Raw genomic sequence first — 26,218 nt, 5'->3', positions numbered from 1 at the left:
GGATGCTGGGTATGTCGATGTCTACGATTGTGGGCCAGCTGTGGGTTCGTGAGTGTGGCAGGTGTGGATGCGTCTGCTAGACATCACCCGAGGGGCAATCGCGCAAGGATGTAATATTGGTGAACGTCTATCATGTCTTCGTTGGTATTCTGTGGTGGGATTCGTACTATACCCTTCGTTACCGCTGCTCTACTTTCTTTCCTCAATGTGATCTCATTATTATCTCTATGACCTGAATGAAATTGGGTTGTATTCCATCCAAAGATGTTCTAGAGTGTGTAACGGAACTGCGGGTTCGATGTTAGCAAACAGACTACAACGATCCAGACCGAGTGTACTCACGTAAGGGTTCTCAAAATCAGTGTAATCCTGCTCCCCAAGCTCCTTTCCCCTCTTCGCCCTCTCCTCCGCAGTCAAACCATCAACAGCCATCGCGGCATCTCTCTGCTTATTTCTCCTCACCAACACAAACCGCCACGTCAAGATCAACGCAAACTGAATCCCGAAGCAAATAGCGCACCCAATCGTTCCAGGGGTATACTTTGGCGCATCCTGCGCCTTGAAGATCTGGCTGCCGACCATGTTCCCCACGCAGTATCCGACAAAGGTGAAGCTGGAGGTCATGGTGCGCTTGGTGCGGCCGGCAATGTTGCTCGGGATCAGGGTCCAGGCGAGGAAGAGGCCGAGGACGAAGGGGACGGTGATGAAGTAGCAGCCCCATTTGGTCCACTTGATGGCTGGGTCGTTGGGGAGGAGGGACATGCCGAGGAAGCCCGCGAAGGGGGGCAGGACGGAGGTTGCCATGATCCAGAGGCGAAGGTTGGCCTTTTTGCTGGTGAGGAGGCCGACGCCGATAAAGATTATGACGGACATTACGGAGCGGGGGATGTCGATGAGGATGGTTTGGAGGTTGTCTGGAAGAGAAAGACGCCCTGTCAGCGCGGCTCTCGGTATCAAGGAGGAGGGTTGAAAAGGGGGGTCTGGTGAAAGACATACTGAAGCCAAAGGAAGTCATGATGATGCTTCCAAATGTGGTGAGTCCGCCGTTGGGAACGGAGCTCAGGAAGGCATTGATACCGGCGAACCAGAAGATGGGGTCGCGGCAGCATTCACCGACCTGCTTCCATTTCCATCCCTTGATTGCGGTGCGGTCGTGGCCAGTGTTATTGGAGATAATGCGCGCGCTCGCCTGGAGTCAATCAGTATTGGGACTGTTGAAAGATACGGTATTGGTCTTCCTACCATGTCCTTCTCAGCTTGCGTCAACCACCTCACTTCCGACGGCGTACCGAGGAGGAACAGACAAAGACAGCCAATAGCAGTCGTCAAGCTACCCAAGAACTAAAGTGCATGTTAGCAATGCGATCCCCAAACGTCATTGAGAGGTGCACCAGGCCTCGAGCAACTCACAAACGAAATATACCGCCATGGTTGCGCCCCCTCCTTATGCTGCGTCGACGCACCGATGGCATACATGATGAGCGAGGCAATCACTCCAAACCCGGCATTCGCGCTCTGAAAGACGAGGGATCTCGAAGCGTGCTCGCGCGTCTTGTACCACGTACCGACCAACAACATGAAGCCGGGCGAGATGCAGCACTCGAAGGCGCCCTGCAGCGCGCGGAGGACAATGAGGTGGGTGAAGTTCTGGGCGAAGCCGATGCAGAGGACGATGATGCCCCAGCAGATCATGTAGACGGAGAGGGTGCGGCCCATTTTGTAGCGCTGGAGGACGATGTTGCTTGGGAATTCGAAGCACATGTATGTGATGTCTGGATTGTGAAGGGGAGTCTATTAGAACCGTGTTGCTTGTGGAGATGGAGGGTGGGCGATGTGTGATGGGACGTACAGAAGATTGTTGTGAGCCAGCTGTATTCCTGGCCCTTGAGTCCTGTGTCTTGACGGAGACCAAAGATGGCCTGGGTGCCGAGCGCCGTCTTGTCGGTTTGCTGGATGCCGTAGCATATCCACATGAGGGGGAGGAGGTACTTGTCGACTTTTCTCTTGAGCTTGTGGTATTCCTCCTTTGTGTACTGGCCTTCCACGGCGACTTATTGATATCGTTAGCATAAGAGCTCTTTCGGCCTGAGATCTAGCCTGTCCGAGGCGACAGAAAATGTAAATCTCACCGAGGTCGGTCTCGCCATTTCGCTCGCTGGTGGTGTCGGATTGGTCCTGGTCCGAGACGATGGCGATCTTCTTTTCATCCACGGCGGGCGCCTCAATATCTTGGGTAGAAGACATGTTCGCGATGGCTCATCAAGGGGAGAACCTCGAGGTTGGAGGGGCAGGAGAGAAAGGTTAGAGTTCACGACGGGATCTCAACGAGGCGATCAAGGCTTCTTTCACATTGACTTGCCTGCTACAACCTAAGAGATGGCCATAGCTTGTCGGCCTGGCTGGAGGAACGAATGTTATATGAGCACCGATACGACGGTACTATTGCGTGTGTGTGCAGCAGATACGGATATCGGCTGTCAATATCGACTGCCGAAGTGCAACGTAACCCCCTCCCTGAGTCTCTCCAGTCGCAGAATCGAGATAAGGATTCCCGCGGAGAGGCAAAGACGTAGGTAGAACGAGGTAGGGAGAGAAGAGATCTAGAGGGTCGATCGCTTCCATTGAGCGCAAAATAGCCGACCGCGTGGCTAATCCTGGTGGAAACTACCGCAGTACAGCAACCAACACGGAAAGTGACAAGGTGATTTGATGCATGATGGCCCTGTGATTCTGCATCGGACGATGGGTAGCGTGGGTCCCTGAAAGCAGTTTGTATTTGCCCAATTGCATCTTCAGCATCTCATCGTAGCAGACTCAACTTCTGACTAACGACAGAGAAGACACCAATGAAGAGAAAGATATCTCTAACGCCGAAGAGGTTGGAGGCGAGAGGATTACCGTCGCGTCGGGTAATGATACTCGATGCTGGAGGGGGGAGAGCGAGACAAGACAGGGATGGTGGCTATGATGTTCCATCGAACACGCCGTGAAGCCGCATCGCATCTTTGCCGACGGGCTGACGACCTGGGAAGGATGTTGATAGGAGGCGGGGTTAGTGATGGTCAAGAACTTGAGATGCGGGATGATAAGGGGGAGGAGCAGGGCGGGGCCAAGCCCGATGTTGGTGTTCCCCTTGCCGGCGAATTGTCCGAAGGCCGGATCTTGAACTTTGGTCGATATAAAGCGCCCCTGTGCCTCGCTGGAAAGAGAGTTAACCAAGAGGCCAAGAGATCCAAACGGCTTGGTAAACTTACGGACCTTTTCCGGGCGCCAAGCTATTTACATGTACTTCGACGGAGTTTTTGATATCCCTTCCCTGCCAATCCTTGAATCCCTGAATCTCTCCCAACGGGAGGCGGGGGAAGCCGGGGTTGTCTTATCTTACCTATCTTACCCCAACTGCGAACCAGGGGAGGGGGAGAGGAGCCGAACGATAACAGATTATGATCAGATTCCGTGCTATGTGTGCAGCGAAAGGTCGAATTATCAATGGTGAAAGAGAGAGTTATTGTCTTGTTTGTCTAAATTAGCCTATCCACGCTTAGGTCTCAGTCGGGTGTTGATAGTGGTCAAGGCATGTGAATTTCAAGACATTGTGATTCTATAGATGCTTTGCTATGCATTTGCCGTCCCTATTTATGCTCTACACAGCCTTGGAGGCGCGCGACTTGTTGTCGCGGTGCCGCCTCTCCTTGGCCGCCGATTTCCTGCGCTTCATCCACGACTGGTTGAGGTCTCTCCGGTTCTCCCAGAACCACTTTTGAAAGTCGCCTCCGGGTCCGCTGCTGCCCTCGGGGTCGGCGTTTCGCTCCGCGTTCAACGTCGCCTCAATCTCCTCGCGGGTCTCCTCGTCGTCGTCCTCCTCCTCTTCGCCCTCGTGACCGATAGCCCAGAACGGCTTCGTGTGGTTGGGGTGCGCTGTGTCGGGCGTGGGTGCAGCGCTTCTAACGTTGCGCCACTCGACGTCTTGTGCGGTGAATGGGGTCATGGGCATTTGGCTGGATGCTGCGACGTCCTCGTCTTCTTCAATATCATCACCGCCGCCACCGAAGAAACTGAAAGGTTCAGCTTCTTTGGCGGGCTCGGTAACCTCATTGCCGTCCTGCTTCGGGCGCTTGTAGAGAGCTTCCAAGGGATGAACTTGGGCCGGAGTGGATGGTGGTATCTTGATAGTCAGACTGGCATTGGAAGCGGCGGATCTGGGTCGCGATGCATCAGCGGCCTTGATTGCGGATAGCGGACTGTCGAAGTTGGCAGGGACAGAAGTCTTTGTAGTTTCGACCACCACCTCCTCGTCCGAGTCGGAGCTATCCTCGTCGGACGATGATGATGATTCGCTGCTAGTGTCTTCATCATTTGCGGCCTTTGGCGTTTGCTTTGCAGGCGTCACTGGTGCCGCCTTGACACCTTGCGTAGTCTTGGCCTTTTCCGTGACCTTAGCCGGCTCTGCCTCCTCATCTGAGCTCTCGTCTGAAGAAGTATCCTCGTCAGACGAGGTGCCGCTACTGCTCGTAGTATCGTCCTCCACAGGCGGCGGCGTGGGAGCCTTGGCCTTCTTTGCTGGCTTCGGGGCCTTGGATTCGGGGACAGGTGCCGTGGCTGTTCTCCTAGTCTTGGCCGATTCGATCACGTTCCCTTGGGTGTCGACCCATCCTTTGCCTTCAACGAATTCGGTTGTAAGGTTCTCGGTCGGCGCAGGCTTAGCGGCCTTGAGGAAGGTAGGGAACTTTGTCGTCTTCTCGAACTCGTGGATAACAACCTCCTTGGCCTTCTTCCTGCGTTTCTTGCGATCGCCCTCGTCCTCGGGGTCGACAGCCGCTGGGAGCTGCTTGGAGGGCAGCTTTGTCTTGAGAAGACACTCCTCTCTGTCCGTGTACTTTGAACGCTCCTCGCGCTTCTTTGTCTTGTCCTTCTTTTCCTTCTTCTCTCCCTTTTCCTTTTTGCTCTTCTTCTCCCTTATCTTGGCTTCCTCGGGGACGGTCCAACCCCGCTTGACCTTGCGATCGCGGAGCTCAACGCCCTCAAGGACATTCTCGTCGCGCTTCTGTCTCTTCCTCTCCTCCTTTTCCTTGGACGACTTCTTTCGCTTTTTGCCAGTCTCTTCGCTCTCGGCCACGGGCATGTAGTCCTCGGCGGGGCGGGCCTTATCGATGCGCATCTTGGAGCCCTTCAGCACGGCGCCGTTCAGCCTTTTCTTGATCTTCTCAGCGTCCGCTTCGGGCACGTCGACGAAGCCGTAGCGCTTGTCGGGGAAGGTTTCGATGGTGTGGAAAGAGATGTTCCGGGCGTTTGGCAAGATTGCGGCTGGGATAACGACTTTCAAGAGGTCCTGGTCGAAAGGAGAGATGTGCAACCTCGTGTAGGCGCTGCTGGTGTCGGAAGGCCCAGCAGGATCAGAAGCAGTCAGAGCAGCACTCGGGGGCATCATTAGATAGTACCGCACGGCAGGGAGAGGGAGCCGTCAAGGAGCAGACTTTGGACACTGATTGAGCGTCGGTGCCCGTTAAAAAGAATGAATGGCAGCGGGAGCTTAACGACTTTTGAAAAAAAAAAAAAAAAAAAAAAAAAAAAGTAAGCTCCTTTGCTAGAGGATTTTGCCGATCCCCTCGAAAACCCTTTGCTTTGTGTTGCGCAGGGATTTCAATTGGTCCAGATTATTTTCCTCTCGGGGACGTGCTCACGTGTCGACACTGTGCGCTGGCACCGTGACCCCAAGTCTCCCTGCTTATGTCATCTCACTCCAGTTCATCTCATCTCATCGCTTCTGTGGTTTACTCACCAACAACTCACTGAGTAGGTATACAAGTCCCTCAAAATCCATCTCGATCACCAGCACAGCAGGCGCCTTCCTAGGTCGGTTGGTCAGGTCAAACTCGATGAGTGGTGGAGTGGTCAATTGTCAAATGTCAACTGTCATCCCATCAGCCTCTTCGACGGGCTACGAATTCGAGTTCGCAACGATCCCAGCATGAGCACCATGGTAGTCGCCAAGAGATGTAGCCACACCGGTGGTGAACTCATTCTTGGAATACCACGATGTTCAGCCCACTTACACAGTCCCCATTTCAGCCAGTCGTATATGAGATTATATATCTTACCGATGTCCAACCGAGCTCTTTGAGAATGAGATGCCATGGCGTCCTGGGCTGCCCTCCGAGCGGCCACTGTCCACGCTCCTTCCAGACTGGCGTCAGAAAATGATCTCTGGAGGCGGGAGCAGCGAAGAGAGTCTCCTTCCTCTTTTGTGCCGAGCACCGTAACTTGGCTTTCTTGCGTCAATGTCGTCTCCTTTCGCGTCCACCTTCAACCTATCTTGACCTCTCTGCAGCTTCATCCACAACAATAATCCTAGCAAACAACATCTGACTGCAAATCGATGACAACCAGGGGCATTCTTTTCTTTCCCTCTCGAGGCATCCACTTGTCTATTCCTTTTGTTGACCCTTCGTACCATTTCACACTTGTCGTATAACTTTGCTCCATTTTCTTGCTAGCCTTCGACGATTCCAACATGAACGACCCTTCAGAATTCGATGATGAAGAGTTCCGCACTGCACCGTCGACTCGAGAACACAGCCTGTCCGTCAATAGACCTCCAACTGTGACTCAGCTACCAGGCGTATTTGTTCCCTCATGCCACAATGGCACCGTCATCTATCCGACCACCACGCAGAGAGACCCCAATTTCGGCCGACGTCCATCCATCGTGCCCCCGGGCCCGCCCACTACCCTAGATTGCAGCTTGCTCAGTAATGGAGACATCGAAACCATGACGTGGGCTCCTCAAGCCAGTCCAGTTTTCCGGCGGCCATCAAGATGCATGAGCATGGACCAGACAAGAACTCAGGCCCATAACCACTGTCTGCCACCCGCCGCTGCAGAGGCAGTCGCCAAGGGGAATCTGTCAGGTATCTTAGGTCAAGGCATGATTTGCTAAGGCACCTTATCGTCTTATTGCTAATCAATATTGCCGTAGGAAACAAGTGTCTTGCCAGCGACTCCCAGAACTCATCATCAAGGAGAACAACCCACAGATCAGGCCCGGACTTGACCTCCAACATTTACCATGGCCCTACGACGACGCCCATACGAGGCCGACGCAACAATTCTGGCAGCCACAGCTCCATCAATGTCCGTTATAGCCGGCACTCATCCCGTTCCGAGCATCTCTCTGACACCCCAAGACGGTCTGGTCACAGTATTTGGGGAAAGCCCAATACCTTGATGCAACAAATCATGGGAAAGGTACGGGTTCGTCTTACTAGTCAACGAAGAACGCCGGGTATCGCCTCAAACGACCCCGATGGAGCAACACTATGCAACAAAGCCACATGCCAGTACGTACTTACCGATGATCAAGTACAAGACGTTGTGGAGATCGTTTTCAAAGAAATGTGCAAGCACAACAAAACCATGGAGGATGTTATCAAACCCCAGCAAGCAAATAACACTGTGGTCCAAACAAAATTGGCCAGGAAGCCGAGCTTCCTCAAGACTGCTATTGAGCTACAACATGCTCGTGCAGCTGATACAGCGACCACCATCAGCGAGCCTGAGACCTCCTTCTTTACCAGAAGCGCCACTGATGGTCAAGTACGGTCGAGAAGTGTAGCTAGACCGGCACCAATCACTACGATTGTCTCACGCGACAGCATCACTGATATCCAGTGGCTCGCTGATACGCTGGCAGAACAATCTAACCAGACCCGAGAACCGGTTTCGGATGCCTTCGAATTGCCAACGTCTGCCGTGTCCCAGACCAACTCTTCTATGTTCAATGTGTCTAGAATTATTGAGGGACTCAATCGGGATTCTGACTCCGATGCTGTATCGGATGTCCCTGATTTTCACGGCTTCTCGCTCGGTTCTCAGCATGTAGACGAATTGAATCGTCAAAAGGAGAACGTCAAGGAAACCAGCGTCGATAACGAAGCTTCCTCAATCACTTCATTCCCCAGCCTGCCACAGCGGCACTGCACGAGTGAATGGCTGAGCGCCCCGGCTACCCTAATCCCTCTCGAACATGAAGACAAAGACAAAGTCAATATGTATCATCTGGGAATTGACGCGAGGCTCGGCAGTATCGCATCCATCAGAAAGGACTTACCGCATGGAGATTTTGACCATGGTACAACTCATGAGGTAGATCTTCCTTTGAATGATCCTCCGAGTGTCAATACGAAGCCCTCTCACCGAGGCTCCGAGGCTCTAGTTGACTTACACTCACCCAGCGAAACCAAGTTACCAGGCCAATTGCCCGAGAATGTCAGGCGACGCTCTGCCCATTTCGCAGAGCCCTTGGTACAAGACACTCGCAAACCAGAGCCAGGGTTCATGCAGCAGATCACGCGAAAGATTAGTTCTGTGTTTCAGAGTTCACCAAGTAGTAGCCGTACAACCCGCGCACCAGCGCCATCCGAAGTCGGCGATGAGGCTATCGGAAATGCTGTCGGCGAACTTGGTGCAAGCCGGCCAGCTACGGGTACTGTTGGTCCTGGTGTAGATTGCCTCTCAGAGCCTGAGCCTGACGCCGTATATCAGGCTATGGTGCTATCGAGGCCCACAAAAGACAAGAAGAAACGCCGGAGCACCTGCTCTGAAGACTACATTCCCCATACGTGCGTGGATGATCTGAGCACGTCAGGAATGCCCTCACCCAATATCCAGTAAGCCGCAGAGGCAATTCAGAGAAAGAGGTTTCCAAATGACGAGTCAGTACCCTAGAGTCCATAGATCTTAGTTCATCAATACAGCCATTGGCCCCCTACTTTTACTACAACTTCTGAGGAACTTGAAGTTGTGACTGAGTGCAAAAGCAACTGGTGTTTTGCACGCCAGCTGGAGCTTAAGGCAGACTTGCCCCACAACAGGCAAAACGTTCAAGGAACTTAAGACGCCAAAATGGCACCACGGAATCAGGCGATCGAGTAAGCAACGTCTGCCTCAATTCTTGCTTTGAATGCGCACCGTGATGAGCCTCCGAAATTTGCCTGAATGAGATTCAAACGAGTACAAAACCAACTCAACTTCATTCCAGCACCAAAAATTCCGCGTTCACAATCAAATTATGTAAAACAATTGGACACTGTGGGAATTGAACCCACGACCTTTCACAGATTGCGCAACTGAAGCTCACGATGGATGCTCAGATGTAGATGCGAAGCGAAAATCATACCCCTAGACCAAGCGCCCGATGATTGATGCATTCCCGGGACTGGATGAGGGAATATAATGGAGTAGGATAGCAGAATGGGTCTCTGTGGAACTGGTAGTGGAGAGTAACATGCAAGTGTGCGGGAAGAATTGTGTGCCGGTTATCGTCGGCAAAGACGTTAAGAGGTAGGCGGCTGTAGAGAGTGAAGTTCACGATGATTGCGAGTGATGGTAAAGAAAGGCACTTGTAGGAGTTTTTGGCGCTTGACAACTGTGGAATAGAGGATGAATTGACGGCTTGGAAACTTTCAGAGACTTATATTGGTGGGGAGTCGGATGAAAGTTCTGCAATGACTAGCGGCGGGTGAAAGTTAACTGGAAAAGCATACCAAAAGAAAGGCTTGTGTAGGATTGAACGCACGGGAGGACTAACTGGAAAACCCGAATTCTTGAAATCCCTTGCAACCCAATTTGGGGCGTCATGTGAGTAGAGTTCCACTAGTGAGTTCGCATGCCGATGCGTGTTGTCGGAGCTTAAGTTGTCTGACAGTCCCCTCATTTCCTCACTTGGGATTGTATTCACCTTTGTTCCCTGAGCTCGCAACAAGAACTTTGACTGATCACGACTGCTGCCGTTACTTGTCCGCCAAGCTTATGGATTAATCGTGCTCCCTTGAAAATTGCGGCTTCACGATTAATCTTCCTAAGCACAGAAAAGGTAAATACAGACTCTCAGCTCAATAAGATGAGTGGCATCTTCAGCATTATTCAAACTGTCAAAAGTAGCCCGTTTAAAAGGCGGCAGCAAAACACTCCACTCTGCAGAGACCACTCTGCAGAGACCACTCCTTTTGCACCGTTTCCTGTCATGTTGTGTTATGAATCGCTTCTTGAGCCTCACTTATCCAGGCAGGCTCCAAAGTTAGAACTAGTCGACAAAGTTGCCCCTTGTTGCAGAACAACATATCCATTGAACTTCCGGGGAGAAACTCCCGTCATCCAGTCACTCCTTTACACGTAAACCTCTGTGTTTGAAGACCCAGAACCGGGGTCGAGGGATATTTCTGCCCAGTTCCCGGCTGGCGGGTCCTGGTCCCGACAGAGCTGACTTGATTGGTTGTGTGGTTCACTCGCTCATCAACCTCCACGTGCTAGACAACGCGACTCGGAGGCTGTGTCAGATAATGTGGAAAGTGTCTCCTGGGACAAGTTCCGTGCTTCTCTGTGGCGGCAGAAACACCTATTAGAGACCGTGTTTCGGGCCCAGATGTTGCTGTTGAGCTGCTGTACGAATGCGACGATTCAAATCTGAAAGCCGTTTTTTGTGAGTTGACTCGCCAGGCTTGTATGAGAATGTTTGCAATCAGGTTGATTTCGGTTCCCTCTGACCCGTCGTCGTTAGTCAAGTCTCAGTGCTCTCAAGATTCAGAGAAGCAGGACTCGAAGTTGAGGCAAGTGACTTCCCAGAGAAAAGAGGGCACCCATTACCCAAGAACGTGGGGCAAGACTCAATGTTGGTTTTCGGAACGTCCGAGAGCCGTTCGATACCGACCTGTCAGAACGGGTGCAAGATCGGAAAGGCCAAGCTCGGAAAGCTCCAGCTGGTTCAGTTGACACGACTCGCTGGGCAGATAACGTCAAAAATCTCGCGTCACCGGAAGGGGAGAAGGTTAGAAGTCTGGGCGGCAGCGTTAATCTGTGTGTTACAGTTTGGGTGATGGGCAGCTTGGATACAATTTCCTTATCTGGCCATACGGCTCCCGCGTTAAAACACCACGAGAAGCTGAGACTGGTTATGAACTTGCGACCACACTCATGAACTGAGCCCATTGCTACTCATCGGGCCGATGGGCAGGCAGCCTTTCCAAGGAGCAGGAAATCCTTTGAAAGAATGACCCGACGGCTCTCCCGACGGGAGATTATTAGTGACCGTCCCCCGACGGGGAATTGTGAGTAACAAGTAGGCTTATTGGGCAATGATACATCTAAAAATCGATATTGTTCAATCATTTGGTTGCTTGACACTTGGAGATACACCTCTGACTCAGAGCAGATTCTGATCTCCTAAACACATCGGTGCTGTGGACGAACATGTATCTTTCATTAGCTTCCGCAGATACTTCCGAGCGCATATCAGAAGAAGACCCTTTGGACTTGTAACGGCGGTCAGAGTATTGATTCAAGGGGTAATTTTCCCATTGCCAGCGCGACCCTTCATCATCTTACCAAGCGACGTTCGGAAGTTCAAGTAAGGCTACTCGTCACGATCATGTCAGTTCTGCTGAAATATTCGAATGCTTTGGACCTTGTAGGCCACCCGAATCCGAGCCGTTCGTTTGCCCCTACAAGTCATCCAAATCGTGTGGGGAAGGCCGTCTAATATGACCACAATTGTGGAAGACGAATATCCGGGGGAAAACACCATCGATATCTCCACATTGCGTGCATAGCTGTGACGGCTAAGGAGAAGCCAAGCCTCACAAAGGCTGCATGAGTGGCGACGTCTCTGCAGGATTCCTCATACATTCTAGCATGAGAGTACCCGTCTAGGCTGGCGTGATATCCTGCAGGCTGCAAGGCCTCCTGATCTACAAACCGTTCGCCGACATTAAGCTTTTTCGATACCCGTGCCGGTTGATCTTCCATGCCGCATATGGCTCTTCATAGGGCGTAAAACAAATGCCGGCGTCCCTTGCCTGATGAGACGGGAAGGCTGCCCGATCCAAGCGTACATACAGAGCCTACCCCAATGAGGTAATAGATGGGATGTCCGGAGCAGACCCGTTGAAAGCCCACTTCTAAGGCCGGCAGACCGTTTGAACATATATCAGGTGAGCCGGCCCAGTCAAGACCACCTGTTTCTGGGCTGCCAGCTTGTCAAGGCAATTAAGCGAGTGCGAATGGGCAGGGCTGAGAGTTCCAAACCGGCAACCGGCAGCTTGGCGGGACACTACACCCATTTCCCATTTCTTGACAGGCGCAGCCGACGATCACGAGCGTCATAATCGTGGAGGCTTGCCGAGGGACCATCTGGTCAGGTTTTTTCTGGCAGTTTGGCAGCTTACTGGCGTTTAGTTGACATGACTACTCAATGGCTGGCTAATTGGGCGCTTTGGTGAATTGCGATTGGCGCATCACTAACACAACTTTGTTGAGTGTTTCGACTGAACAACGGCCGGTCCGCGCAACAAAGCGTTTCAGCTTTGATACTAAAACCATACTGGCTCCAAAGTCCAACGGCTCGCCTGGGCTGATCATCGTCGTGCCTGTGCTTCCCCTTGAAGGAACAGACATGACCCATGGGGGAAGAAGCTAGGAAAGTTCCGAGAGGCTTGAGTTCATTGGCTCCCCCCGCAGTTCACTAAGCACCCCGTTCATGAGCTTATCGCGATAGTTCCCTGGAAGCCAGATGTAGAGCCAACGGCGGCTCAGCGAGCCCACTCAACCTCCCCCCCCACATGATGCCAGGGTTGATCCTTCGAGATCGACATGTCATCCCACGCATTAGGAGCAATCCACAACTCGGATGAGTTATAACGCTTCCCTCCCTCTTGTACAGTGGCGGTTGGTGGGCGCCCGGAGCCGGTTTGTGGCTACCGCTACATGGACGCAAGCGTGTCAAGCCGTCCCAAGCAAGTACCATTTTAGGACCCCCATGCGGTCAGGGTGAACCACCAAGAACCTCCTTTGCGTCTCATAACCCAAAGAGGAAGGCTGAAGGAGAAAAGTAGTTGTAAACCACACACATTCAACACAGGAAAGCCTCACCGCCCCCCAGTGTGTCCCAAAATGGAAAGCGATGGGAGAAAAAAAAAACGCTGAATAGGCCTTGGGTACTCTACCCCAGATATTGATAAAATCAAACTAAGAGCCGCACACCATTTCCGAGTTTGGTTTGGAAGTCGTTGTCGTTCTCTCCACTATTCAAGCTCATCTCTACCTACCAACGATCTCCGAATCCTGTCTTTCATCAAACGTCCTTTCTAGTATTATCTTAATATCTTCACTTCTTCGAAAATGCTCGGCTTCCAGGTTCTTCTCGTCGCCCTCCAGGCGTGGGCGATCACCGCTGCTCCTCTTCTCGTTGCCCGCCAAAAGGATACCATTACCACCGCTCTCGGCATGGTCCAGACTTCTCTAGAGAAGCTCGACACCGCCGTCAAAGGAATCTCCGCGAACGACGCCAACTCTGTGGCTCCGGTCCTCACCGCCGCTCAAGGTTCTCAAGATGCTCTGACCAAGGCTACATCCATGATCGACGGCGCCGACAGCATTGGTCTCTTTGGCGCGCTTGGTCTTCAGCAGACTGCCGACGGCCTCGTCACACAGGTCCAGACTACACTCGGCGATCTCTCTCAGAAGAAGCCCGTGTTCGATCAGCTTGGTGTCACCTCCGTCGTTAAGGATGCTCTTATGCAACAAAAGTCTGGCAGTGGCGCGCTCGGTGACACCCTTCTCAGCAAGGTCCCTGCCATCGCCCGCCCGATTGCACAAATGAGTACCGGCCAACTTACGGAGGCTTTGGATGGCGCTATTGCGACGTTCTCGGCATAGAGGAACAGGATCAGTTCGACGGCCGTGCTGGGTATCGCGGCAAGACATACAGGTTCTGGTGGATGGGGGAGACGTGGACGGTGAAAGAAATTGTCACTATGATGCGTACAGAAAATCGGGGGTAGGGGTGATGATGTGAACGTGGTGGTAGGGCGGCGGGAGAGAGACAAAACACCTCGAGAAAGAGGAGGATCGTGTAATCGAATCGAACAATTTCGTATTCGTCCTCGAGTACTTCGTGAACGACAGCCCCACCGTAGCGAGTCTCCTGTGATAGTGTGCGATTGGAACTCGTAGCGTCTCAATTATTCTTATCTAATCAACATTCTGAGTTTCTATCTTCAGGGGTGATGAAAATGACAAGCGTTTTTGAATCTTAAGAAAAACTCAAGCCAGAGTTTTAGACTCGTCAGTCAGGCTGCGTTCATAATTGAGCTGTGCCTCTTAGGCCTAGTCAGCTTCACTCGATGGCGTGTAATAAGGCACTAAGGCTGTGATTGTCTACAATATCTCACTCAAGCGAAGAAATATGAGCGATGTCATCAGACAGGTTCAATCAGTCTTGCTCGCTCTCACGACATCTGCCAGAGTCTCTAGCGTCGGCAACATGAAGGCAGGCGCCAGCGGAAGTAACTCACGGAGGTTTCTCGCCTGGCAAATGATACTGGCGAATATCGACTACAACGGCCACTATCTCCCCAACGCGATTTTCCCTCCTACACTGCCTGGTTTTGAGAGGTGGCTTACAGACCCAGGCTAACAGGCGTACAGAGTAACCTAACGACGAACCTAGCGTAAAAGCCTACAAGACAAAGGCGTAGAAAGGCAAAAAGTGTAAGTCAGCTGCAACGCAGCTGAGACTGAACATTGAACCCAACGAGGAAAAGCCCAATGAGGTCGGGGCCGGGCCGTTACGTATCAGCAGGGTTACTCCCCAACCACCATCAGCCCTGTGGTCAGGAGGGAAGCTTTTAGCGTTCGCCAGTTTTTGCCTTTCGACCGAGCCTTACGCGGAACTGCATGAATAGTTCAGGGATGACCCCACTGTCAAGGCTGAAGTTGCGTCGCATGTTCAATGCTTACCAAAGCTTCTTGTTGCATCTTGTGTGACTGTCAGCGTATTCTTGCCGTTTCGTAAGCCTTGGCGTCGCTACTCGCGGCTGTGCTTTTATCCTCGTGCTGCCTATGCATGAATAGTTGCGTACTTTGACAGCTGACTGACGGGGCACGATCGCGACATTTGACAGGCTCTTGGACTTTCGGCTGGCACTGGTCATCTGTTTCCTTAGAGCAATGAAGGCCTCCAATGTTGACACTTTCCATTTTTTCGACAATGTTTCCGTCAATACATACGAATTGGGCACAGACGATAATAACCCACGTCTTACAAAGTCAAGAAGACAGAAAGTCCGCGTAGTTTTCCTTCAAAATTTGCTGTCCGGCGTTCAGCGACAGGTAAGTTCTAGGTCGTAATTACTAGGTACCAAAGCAATTGTCTCCGTAATTGGTGCAGTCAACAGACGCCATGTACTACGGGATTTGCTGCGAGCAATGTAATTAGCTGCACACAGGTTGAGTAGACAGAAACCTTGACATCGATAGAACACTACTGCAGGAGTCTCTTATCTAAACCTGCAAGACAAGCCAGAAGAGGAGCTCAACACCTGGCGCTTCCTCAAACGGGAAAGGGAAAATAATGTTCGGATCGGGAATACCTTTCTCGACGCTGCTGTGGGCTCTGGATTAACTTTAGATATGTCTGGACGTTGTCAACTTGGGTAGTCTCTATGACTCATCTATGCCGGTGATTCCAACTAGCTTTCGCGAGTTTCTTCACCTGAGTTGCTTGCCTTACGACAGCATGCTAATGTTGTATCATCGAAGGAAATCTACGCCCAGCCAAGATAGACAACTGTTGCCCAAAATCACTCATTGTCACGCAGCCCTTCCTGATTTCTTACCCATGTTCAATCTTATCAGACCTGGTGGTGCTAGGTGGAGGGTGACCCAAAAGTAACCTTGATTTAAGAGATATTTAAATCACAATACCTACACCACGGTAGGTAGTAGACTTGGAGCTTGATTGAAACAGAATGCATCGTAGCAAACAGTGTCTTTGAGCCCTCAACGGTATTTGAGGACTGACTCGTAGACGCACTGGAGTCGTAAGCTCTACAGGATTGAGATCGGCAAAACCGGGCTTAGCATGACGATCATAACACTACTGGGGCTGCATGAATGCGATAGCGAGAACGGGTACGCAAACTGACAGCTCTTGGTGGATACTTTGTTCCATATATCACGAAGTAGAGTGGTGAAGCATGGCGTTATCTGACGAACTCGTACACCAGCGACTCCTATACGGCGCAACTAGCAGAGTGCACTTCATGATTAGTCTTCGGTTCCGAACCAGAAGCATTCGGGGGATCAGTGATGTTGGCAATTCATATGAAACTCGAATCATGGATTTCATGTCGTGACGGGCTTGAGGTGGAGCTCGGTGCCGATATTCCGGATGAAATGCCAATGATCCGCTTCAGACCCGGCTTTCAGCAAAGATTTTCGAGAGTCCTGTGGCGGAGTTTTGCATGCCATATCAGAAGGTAAGGAAGACACGGGGGGCAGAATATATTTGTTCTTCTCTGTATGACTGGAGGGTTCATCATCTGCATTGACGTAACACTACTTTGCTCAATGTTGTATTGCCTGCCAATCAACAACGTCGCGCTCTTCTCAATCAGTTCCAAAAGCGGTCTTTCGGAGAGACCAGGCGATACAACTCTATGCTGTACCCATCTCTCATCGCCTTAAAAACTGTTATTTAAGCATGTTTAGCACAGGACTAGACTCCCGACTCATGCGAGATCTGGGCGCAGATCACCTCATTCTCGCATGGCCCTGGTCGCCACTGCCCTGGTTGCTGCGGTACGCTGACATGAACGGGGCTGTACATTTCTTATTTCCTTACACCCTCTGATCTAGCCAAAAATTTGCTTGTTTGCTAGAACCATTGAGCCGGAATCAAATACCTTCCGCTATACCCCTGATGACGAATGGGAAGATCCCGGTCAAATTGGCTTCCTGGTTGGTTCCTTGGGTGTTCGGTGGAGACTTTCACTCCGCCATCCCACTGACGCCGGAGTCCTCCGATGGGATGCTCATCGGGCGAGCCTCCGGATTGGATATAAGCTCCGTGGGGGGGACGAGACTTGACTCGTTAAAGGCTTGGAGCGGCTTTATCCCGCACATACTACTACTCTGTAGTCTGTACGCCATACCGCCGTCTATACGTACACTGCCCTGTACATTGTAAATACATCCATCAATACTAAACCAGGAACTAAGGATGGGACGGGTGGACCAATCTGGAAGGACGCTCGTGGATCGTCTCATCTGTCAACGGCACCTCCCGCTGTTTTCGTCATGAAGCGCGCGGTAGACTTCGCCAGTAGTTTTCTACAACATGGATGTTTGTGTAGCATGATTGTTGGCCGGGGCCTGGTTCTAGGAAGGTATCATGAGATGGTGTCACTGGCCTACGGGCCCTTTGTGAGTCGAAAGGAAAAGGGGCGGAATTGTCTTTATGCGCAGTTGTATAAGAAGGAGCAGGAAGGATCGTACTACTCAATTGTGTAAGTGGCTCATCACCGGCTTTTCACACATTCTTTCTGTCTTCCAATCAATCCAAGTCTGTCATGATGGTTCGCTCATTGCTTGCCCTCGCCCTTCTGGGCACTCAGGCACTGGTCAACGCCGCCGCCGAAGTTGAGACCCGTACTATCGATGAGATCTACCAAGCTGCCCTTGCTGAGGGTGGTGTTGTTACTCTCTGGCACGGCGGTGATGAGTTGACTCAGCAGAACTCCCTGAAAACTAGCTTCGAGAAGAAGTTCCCCGGCATGACCCTCAACGTCACTGTCGATCTTTCCAAGTACCATGACGGTAACTTGGACGATCAGCTTGCCGCCAAGAATGTCTTTGTCGACAGCATCATCCTCCAGACTCTCCACGACTACCCTCGCTGGGCTTCTGAGGGTGCGCTCTTGGACTACGCTCCTCTCGGATACGACCAGATCCTCCCCGAGTTCAAGAACAACGAGACTGCCGCATACTATGGCCTCTTCATCATTGCATGGGCTGGTCAGTGGCACACTGGAAAGCTTCCCGGCATCAAGGCTCCCATCGAGTGGGAGGACTGGGTCAACCCTGACCTCAAGGACAAGCTTGTCCTGACCTACCCCAACGACGACGATGCCGTCCTTTTTGCCTTTGACCTCATGTAAGTCATCCTACCTCTAGCTTACTCTATCACTCATTTCTGACACTGCAACACAGCCTTAAGCAGTACGGCTCCGCCTGGCTCGACAAGCTCATCGCCCTGAACCCCCGCTGGGTCCGCGGTACCCAGACCCCTCGCACCATCCTCGGCCAGAACGGCACTCAGTGGGGAGCCACCTTCACCTCCTCCGGCAGCCTGACTCCCACCGCGCCCATCAACGTCTCCCACCCCGTTGAGGGCCAGTTCGTCTCCTGGCCTCAGACCGGCGGCATCCTCAAGAACGCCCCCCACCCTGAAGGTGCCAAGCTTCTGCACGCTTACCTCCTCAGCTCCGAGTTCCAGACCGCCCGCGGAGGATGGAGCGTCCGCGGCGACGTCGCTCCCCCCGCCAACTACCCTGCCATTCTCGACATGCCCGGTACTGACCCTACCGCCTTTGGCAAGTGGATGTCTGACCGCGCGGCTGTTGAGAGACTCCGCTTCTGGCTCGAGGACCGCCTTGGCACTGCTCAGGGTCTCAGCCCCTTGATTGATGACTTGTAAATGATTTGGTTTTCAACTGCATGGACGTAGACACACTTTCATGAACTTCATGTAAATATTACCAGCTTGATTTAAGCAATAGAACGAAGTACATATGTTTTGGCTGAACATTTCATCTTGACTACATGAACATGTTATGTATTTGACTCATTTCAATTGAGTGAGCATCAAATTTGCACCATGACGATGGAGTCTTACCGAGTTAAAGCCCCTCCTAATCAAGCTGAAATCAAATGGAGACTCCCAGTCTACTCTACGGCTTCGCTCGTCCGCGGAAAGACGGAATCACAGCCATCGACACCTTCTGATTCCTTGCATACGCGCATAACCGGTAACGTCGACCGATCTCTCAGGGGTGAGAAGGGCAGGTGATCAAATAGGACCTGCCGGAAGCAGACTCCTTGCAGGCGGCAACTGCCCGGAAGCCCAGGCGACCCATGCAAGATTTTAAGGTGCGAATAAGCTATTATGGTATGTGGGGTGAGGAGCTTGTTTGGTTTAGAGTGAAAATGGCGCGAAAGTATGACTGATTGGGCGAGCGTGCCGACGACCTTGCAACTTCATCAAATACCACGCAAGGAAGGGCATGCAAAATCTCGGTTTCCCTGTTAGCTGCTGATTCGCCCTCATCAATCTACGCAGTATGTATTCCAGTCTTCTCTTTTATTTTTGCCCGGTGGAGTATCTGCGAATCAGCAGCATATTCGGGAAGGCGAATGAAGAGTTGGTTTCCACAAGGATCTGGCGAGTAACGCTACCGGGATCAAATTGCTTCCCGCCGTGACAGGAGCAAGCAGGGTAATCCCTGCAGGGTTTCCGATCTCTTGCCCGTCTGAATCGCACTATATACAACTCCTCGAGCTTGTTGCAAGACCCATTATGTTTAAATCAGTCCAACAAATATTTCGAAAAGCTTTATCGTAGGAGCTCAAAACATTGAATAGAGGGGCCCACGACTGGTTTTTATTGACAGTATTCTCGACGTTCTACGAAATCACATTATCACTCGAGGAGCTCTGTTTAAGTCAAGCTCAGGTGAGTGGTATGCTGAAATATTTTAGACAGAATACGAGGTCATTTCCCCTCGATCTTGAGAAGTAGTCATTTTTTCGACGTCACTGAGTGCTTTTGTAAACACAACAGTTCGGACTAATCTGCCCAGAGAGTTAATCAAGTGACCAGTGGCATAGCAGGTTCAGCAAAAACCAGGAGACAATGCTGAACTGGTCAAGTTATGACACTCAAGCATTTTCGTGTTCTTGGAGCAGATTGGGGCATCAAAATTAACTACATTAGGTTCAAGTCGTTTGTGTGAAAGAGGATTTGTCCCTCGGTTCTCGAAGTAAGTAAGTTGTGTTTAACTTTGCCTCGCATGGATTCATTTTGCTCTCGTTTCGGTGCAAAGCTGCCTACAACTTCAGGGTGCCAATTAAGATAAGCGATGTCTAAGTGAGACGAGATTCCCTTGCGACAAAACCATCCGATGACAGAAGATGTTCCGTGTCAGCTTTGAGTTGTTGGTAGTGAATGAATCACGGCTAAATGCTTTATGGCACCACCAATTCTGTGGATGACCTTGCCAATTGTCATAGAGGCGGGAAACTTGATTCAGATGTAGATCTTCTCCCACAAGGCTCACTTGAAAGACGACAAGCTGGCAACAATAATAAATTCAAAATCGCATTGCTAGAATCCACCTTCAGGCGTAAAACCGAAAGAACATTTATGATGATCTCACAAGTGATACTAGTTGTCTTTAGGAGCACTCCCGTTTCATCAACAACTGATCCATACGAATGGATTGGATGATGTAGCATGCAAGCGGGTTCATTGATGAGTTGCTCAACGTAAGGAATTGATGCTTAAGATCTGGTCAACTCAGTTGATGCTGTACAGTAACAACGATCCGATAAATTGACGCGTTATGTGTGACAGGATTCAGCACAGACTTGCAACTTGCCTGAACGATCATCACCCTCAAACCTACAGCAGTGCAGCTTGTGTTCGAGACGACCATCATTGATAGTAAATACCTCATCACGGCTATTACTTGATGTCTCAATATTTTGGCTCTCCTCTAACTGAAGTCGTCAAATTATTGACGGTGTTACTTGTGCCCTTTGGTTGAAAGAACCGCATATCCATTCTGTTTTGCTTGAGATGCCCGCATTGAGAAGCCCTTATACACCCGAAAGTGTGTGTGAGTCGTTTCGAGGCGTTTCCTTATTCTGACGAGTTGAGGCAATGAGATATTTTTCTTCCACGTCGTACTTCGAGTCTACATATTTGACCCGCCATCACCTGAGAGTCAAAACACCAGTGTCAAGTAATGACCTCTCCTTTCCTTGCTATTAGGATCATCGGTAAAGGCGACTCTCGGGATGATATGCCAATTGGTAGCCTTCTATTGAGGGATGTTTTTCAACTCCGTCAGCTCGAAGATGGTCTAAATATGTAGAGATTTTCCTGATATATCACAGGTCAAAAAGGTGTAAATATATGTGCGGTGGTCTTTTCCCGGCTTTACAGGCGCAAAAGATCGACCTTAACGGGATTAGGCTTCCAAAGGAAATCACACGATGCGATCCACTTTTTAACTCATAGTACGCGCAATCAGCCTTAAGCACGCGCTAAACTTAATATAATAATTTTGCTATAAAAGCCGCTATGCGATTCGGGATGGGTAGGCTGCCGCGGCGGCGCTGGCCGGAAAGGTCGACCGTAGAGGGAGGCCGCAAAGGTCGGAGGCGGCCCTCAACCGCAGAGGTTCTGAACTTTCATAGCGACGTATGAATATATAGGTTTCGATAGCTTCTGCGAATAACGCGATCTGGAGATTATGTAACTCGGTTTATCCTCATATGAGGTTTGATATGCGCTACATGAGGGAGAACCGTGAAAGTGCCGAATCATTGAAACAGTCCACTTGAGCATAGATTATACAGTCATGAAACAACCTGAACTTTCACGCCGGCCACCAATCCAGGCAATCTGTCTCCGACTTGTTGGAAGTGGCACCCACGAATCGAAAGGGATAATCAGCCATCTGATGCCGCATTCATAGCCTTTCCCGCTATCCTTTTCTGCATCCTTGCTTGTATTCGGCCGACTTGACATGGTACATGTAAGTAGTTACGATGCCAGAAATTAGTACGAGTACCACAGGTCTTCTTGGGCGGATGAGCTTAAGTTTGCCACCTGCTTTATCAATCGCGTCGATCACTGCATGCGACGGTGTCACTTTAGTTCAAAGCACAAAAGTGCACCCACTGATTAGCTGTAGGCTCAACTCTCTTCCGGATGAGACAGGGAAGCTGACGGTGGACATTTCTTTGAAAGTATGAAATTTTTTGAATCATCCATATGTATCCGTAGTTTCTAGAAGAGCAACTGCTTTACTAGGTCGGATGCTGCATCAACTCATAAGAAGGCGGTGGATACAGCGGGTGAGCGAGTCTCACTCAGGGGCGACGGCCTACGTTCTCCCGAGTCCACGGCATTTCCGAAGTTTTTTCGCCTCGAGAAAAAACAAGGCAGCAAGGATTGCTCTGTACTGTCAATTGGGAAACGGGAAAACGATTTCGCTCTATGCGAGATTTGAAGTCTGATCAACTGCTCCCAGGCCGCAGAGGAGTCGAAGAAGAGAGCAGTCTGGTTGATTAACTCCCCGGCATATACACAAATCTAGTATTTCTCCGCCTTGAAAGCATCGATTGTGCACATGCGCAATACGCCAACTGCCGTTGGTGTACCATGCACGTCTTGCGTAGCCTTTCATCCTTCCCACGTGCATTCTGGGCACGCCCGATCTCGGAACTACTTGTCATTTCTGTTAAAAGAGGACTCGGGTAAGATAGCTCGGGGTATTCTACGGACTTGGGGCAATGGACTTTCATGTGTGCTGTTCATGAGGAACCAAATGAGCCAATAGGTGTCGCGGGATGCGGATTGCGGCTCTGAAAAATGAATATCAGAATAGGTCTTGGCACTCTTGGCGATACTGTTACGGGCTAGACCCGATTAGTAGATCCGAGCCTTAGCCCGGATACTACTATAGCTTACTACGCCGCTTCCATAGAGGTCCTATTTAAGCGCTTTTCTTTTATAAAACCTCTATAGAACCTCTACTCTAAAAACCTCTACTCCTTAACTTAGATTTTATATATTAAAATCCCCTTAACGTAGATTTATATAAGCTAAACTTTTAATATATCTAAGTTCCTTTTTTTACTTACTTTATTATTAATTATATTATATAATAAAAGCGAATACGATTATTAACGTACTACTAAATACTTAGTTAATAAGAGCTATAATATAGACATAAAAATAAATTATTTAGGGCCTATAAAAGCTAATAAAAGCTTAGAAATAAAGTAAAATAAAAAAAGTAGCGGATATAGCGGAATAGAAATATAAATATAAAAAGTTTAATAAAATTTTATAGTTATTATAAAAATAGCTTTAATAAATAAATAGACCTCCCGCGCTTTTTATTAAAAAACCCGACTTTTATAGAACCCTCGTTAATTTAGAAGTGCTTTTTAATAACGGAGCCCTTTATAAAAAGCCCTTACTAAACCTAGCGAAGTTCTTAAATAATAAAAATAAATATAGTATTTAAAAAGCCTAGATATATAATAAACTCGTTATTAATACGCTATTTTACTATATTAATAAAGAACGGAAATACTTTATTTTCTTATACTTCGCCCCTCGAATTTAAAAAATAATAAACTAATTCTATTATAAAAAAAAGAAAGACGGGAAACGAGGGTTTAACGAACTCCTTGCGTACTTTTTATAAATATATAGCGACCTTTATTAAACTAAGAACGCCCTTAACGAACTATTAACGATAATTATAAAAAAGGGCGAGAAGTTTATAATATTCTTACCCCGATTTAAAAAAACCTTAGTTAACGCCGGAGGCTAAAAATAGCTTATAAATATTACAATTTAATATTTTATTTATATTTTAACTCCGTAATTAAAAAAATATATAATCGCTATATTTTAAAATAAATCGTTATATACCGGCTTCTTTTATAACGTCTAAATAATAGCTAGTAATATAGAGGACTATAACTTTAATTAACGTAACCCCTAAATTTTAATATAGAAAGGATATTATATAATAAAAAAACGTATCGATAGTAATAAAAATATAACTATAACTAGAGCTATAAAGGCTACAAAGCCCGAGTAAAAAGCGAAGCTATTAATAAAGCTAAAAACTCAGTATTACTTTAACTATAATAAAGTCGGATATATTATAAAGAACTATAAATAAAAGCGGGAAGCCCGCGTAATTTAAATAGCGCCTATAAAGCATTATATAGAGGAAGTAAACTTAGATAATAACGAATATTATTTAAAAAAAGAATAGCTCTAATATAAAATCGGGTATTAGAGCCTATAAATAAAGAATAAATAAAATAGGAGTTATTTAATTAATAATAGATTATAAACGGGCCTTCGGCGCTATTTATTACGAGGATTAATAAAATATATAAAACTTTAATATTAATAAACTACGGATATAATATATATTTTATAATAGACTTTTAACTAGCTTACCGTCTTTATTTCCTATATATAGATAGAACGAAGTATAGACTTTATAAATTTATAAATAAGTCTACTTAAACTATAACTAAAGGGGTCGTCGTTTTTAACCTCGAAATTAATAGCTATATAAAAAAAGTATATACGTATATCGTTAAAGGCCTAGACGTAAATATATTTTTTAAAAAACCTTAAATAGAACGGAACTACGTTATATATAATATAACTAAACGGCGGATTTAATATAAAAAGGGCGGAATAAGAGCGTACTTTAATAAATAAAAAAAAGGCGTTATAATATAAAAGATCTATAAAATATAAAGCCTAAGAGCCCCCTTTTTATTACTTTATATTATAAAGTTATTATAGAAAAAAAGCGCTAGTTAAGTAAATATATTACGGGGATCTAAGCGATTAGCCTCGCTAATATTAATAAAGCTTTAAAGTTAAAAAGCGAGACCGATTATTTTTTTCGGCTATTATAATAAATAAAAAAGGAATATAGCGACCTTTTTAAACTATTTAAAATATACCCCCTTTTATTAGCTCGGCTAAAAATCGATTTTATAATTAACTTCGAGTAGTAGTTTAATAAATAAAAAGCGCCCCTCCCCTAGGGCCCCTCTATTTTATATTTTATAAAGAGCTATTAATATTATATAATACTTTTAAAGACCTATTTAATAAAGGCTTTATTCGAGCTAATAGCTCCTCTATTAAAGCCCCTATTCTTTTTATTAAAAAACTAAAGGGCAGCTTATACTTTTATTATAATTATAGAGCGTTAAACGTAATTATATAAAAAGACCGCTACCCTTTATTATTAATTAATAAAACCTTTTAAAAAGTTAGTTTAGTAAAGTAGTTTATAAAGCTAGACGTCGTAGCGGCCTTTTATAAAATTAGGTAGTTAAAGGGTATTAAAAAAAGACCGCTTTTTAAATATAGTACGGCCTTTTTAAATAAATAGTTTATCTATTTAGCCTAACTAGGGCGCCTATTATATTTTAAAAGTATATAAACTAAATTTTAAAAGAATTTTTTAACGACTTTGCTTCTATATATATAGATAATATATTAATATACTCGAACGGATTAAAAGCGGATTATAAAAAGAAAGTACGGCGGATATTACGCGCCTTTATAATAGCGGGCCTTAATCTCGACTTAATTAAAAACGAGTTCTTTATTTAAACTATAAAATATATTAAATTTATTTTTAAAATAGGATAAGGGATCGTATATAATTTAAAGAAAGTGCGTACTATTTATAAATAGCTCGTACTTAAAATAATAAAAGGGGTTAAAAACTTCTTTAGCTTTACTAACTATTATTATATATTTATATATAACTATTTTATTATTATCGAATCCCTTAACGCCCTAACTAAAAAAGGGGCGCTATTTAAATAGACGGCTAAGTAAAACGCCGCCTTCGAAACGTTTAAAGAGCGTTTTATATTTATACCCCTATTTTAAAGCTTTAACTTTAATTTAATAATAATCGTTAAGACCGATTATTCTAGATTTATATTTAGAGGCTCCTTTATATAAAAGGATCCGTTAAGTATATACCGACTAATCGCTTTTTATTTATAAAAACTTACGCCCGCTTAGTATAACTATTTAATTTATAATAAAGAGCTCTTTATTATAATATCTTATTTAAATATATAGGACGCGGAGCTATAGAGCTCCTATAGATTTAAAGTTATTAAAACTATAAAAAGTTAGAGTATTTTATATAAAAATAGAAGTTAATTAAGTATTAAGCCCGTTAAATAGAATAACTTTTATAATACTATTTTAAAATCGAGTATTACCTAGGCCGTTTATTAGCCGCCCTAAACGCGCTCTTTAAACGTAAATAAAACGCTTTAACTAACTAGGATAATAAAAAAGAAAAAGGAAAGGATATTTAAGTAATTTTTAATTCTATTTAATTAATAATTAGCGCGGTTTACCGAACTAAAACTATAAGAGTACCCGAGCTATTTAAGACCGAATATTTTTATAAACGACGTAGAACTTTAATAATAATAAAATAAAATAAAAGCGAAAAAATAATAATATTTTAAAATATACGAGGTAGTATCGAGTAGAACTAGGGCGCTCTTCTTT

The 26,218-nt window shown here is 47.5% G+C and overlaps 5 protein-coding genes and 1 non-coding gene across 6 annotated transcripts; 3 read left to right on the top strand and 3 right to left on the bottom strand.

The window, feature by feature from the left end:
• Positions 1-269: 269 nt before the first annotated feature.
• On the bottom strand, positions 270-2,244 carry BDZ83DRAFT_651700 (major facilitator superfamily transporter; the record flags this gene model as incomplete). Its single annotated transcript, XM_060510470.1, has 7 exons — positions 270-287; positions 343-914; positions 997-1,189; positions 1,243-1,341; positions 1,411-1,772; positions 1,850-2,050; positions 2,130-2,244. The coding sequence occupies 7 exons, from the start codon at positions 2,242-2,244 to the stop codon at positions 270-272; spliced, it is 1,560 nt and encodes a 519-aa protein (XP_060364973.1).
• A 1,399-nt stretch (positions 2,245-3,643) lies between these two features.
• BDZ83DRAFT_699235 (uncharacterized protein) lies at positions 3,644-5,538 on the bottom strand (the record flags this gene model as incomplete). The annotated part of the gene is made up of 2 exons (XM_060511404.1): positions 4,436-5,538; positions 3,644-4,399 (listed from the first exon to the last, which is right to left on the bottom strand). The coding sequence occupies exons 1-2, from the start codon at positions 5,426-5,428 to the stop codon at positions 3,644-3,646; spliced, it is 1,749 nt and encodes a 582-aa protein (XP_060364972.1). The 5' UTR covers positions 5,429-5,538.
• A 973-nt stretch (positions 5,539-6,511) lies between these two features.
• BDZ83DRAFT_752103 (uncharacterized protein) lies at positions 6,512-8,670 on the top strand (the record flags this gene model as incomplete). Its single annotated transcript, XM_060514147.1, has 2 exons — positions 6,512-6,908; positions 6,977-8,670. The coding sequence occupies 2 exons, from the start codon at positions 6,512-6,514 to the stop codon at positions 8,668-8,670; spliced, it is 2,091 nt and encodes a 696-aa protein (XP_060364971.1).
• A 409-nt stretch (positions 8,671-9,079) lies between these two features.
• BDZ83DRAFT_t146 lies at positions 9,080-9,192 on the bottom strand. The gene has a single exon. It is a non-coding gene; the product is annotated as a tRNA-Ala (tRNA).
• Positions 9,193-13,170: 3,978 nt separating this feature from the next.
• Positions 13,171-13,707, top strand: BDZ83DRAFT_577528 (uncharacterized protein; the record flags this gene model as incomplete). Its single annotated transcript, XM_060505025.1, has 1 exon — positions 13,171-13,707. One exon carries the CDS (start codon positions 13,171-13,173, stop codon positions 13,705-13,707), a length of 537 nt encoding a protein of 178 aa, XP_060364970.1.
• A 3,698-nt stretch (positions 13,708-17,405) lies between these two features.
• On the top strand, positions 17,406-18,529 carry BDZ83DRAFT_577537 (ABC-type Fe3+ transport system; the record flags this gene model as incomplete). Its single annotated transcript, XM_060505026.1, has 2 exons — positions 17,406-17,986; positions 18,043-18,529. The coding sequence occupies 2 exons, from the start codon at positions 17,406-17,408 to the stop codon at positions 18,527-18,529; spliced, it is 1,068 nt and encodes a 355-aa protein (XP_060364969.1).
• Positions 18,530-26,218: the final 7,689 nt, after the last annotated feature.

This window comes from Colletotrichum acutatum (assembly GCF_030867785.1).
Source record: "Colletotrichum acutatum strain CBS 112980 chromosome Unknown BDZ83scaffold_46, whole genome shotgun sequence".
Taxonomy (NCBI): Eukaryota; Fungi; Ascomycota; class Sordariomycetes; order Glomerellales; family Glomerellaceae; genus Colletotrichum; species Colletotrichum acutatum.
Note: the sequence above shows the minus strand (reverse complement) of the source record. Positions and strands in the feature narration are given on the sequence as shown.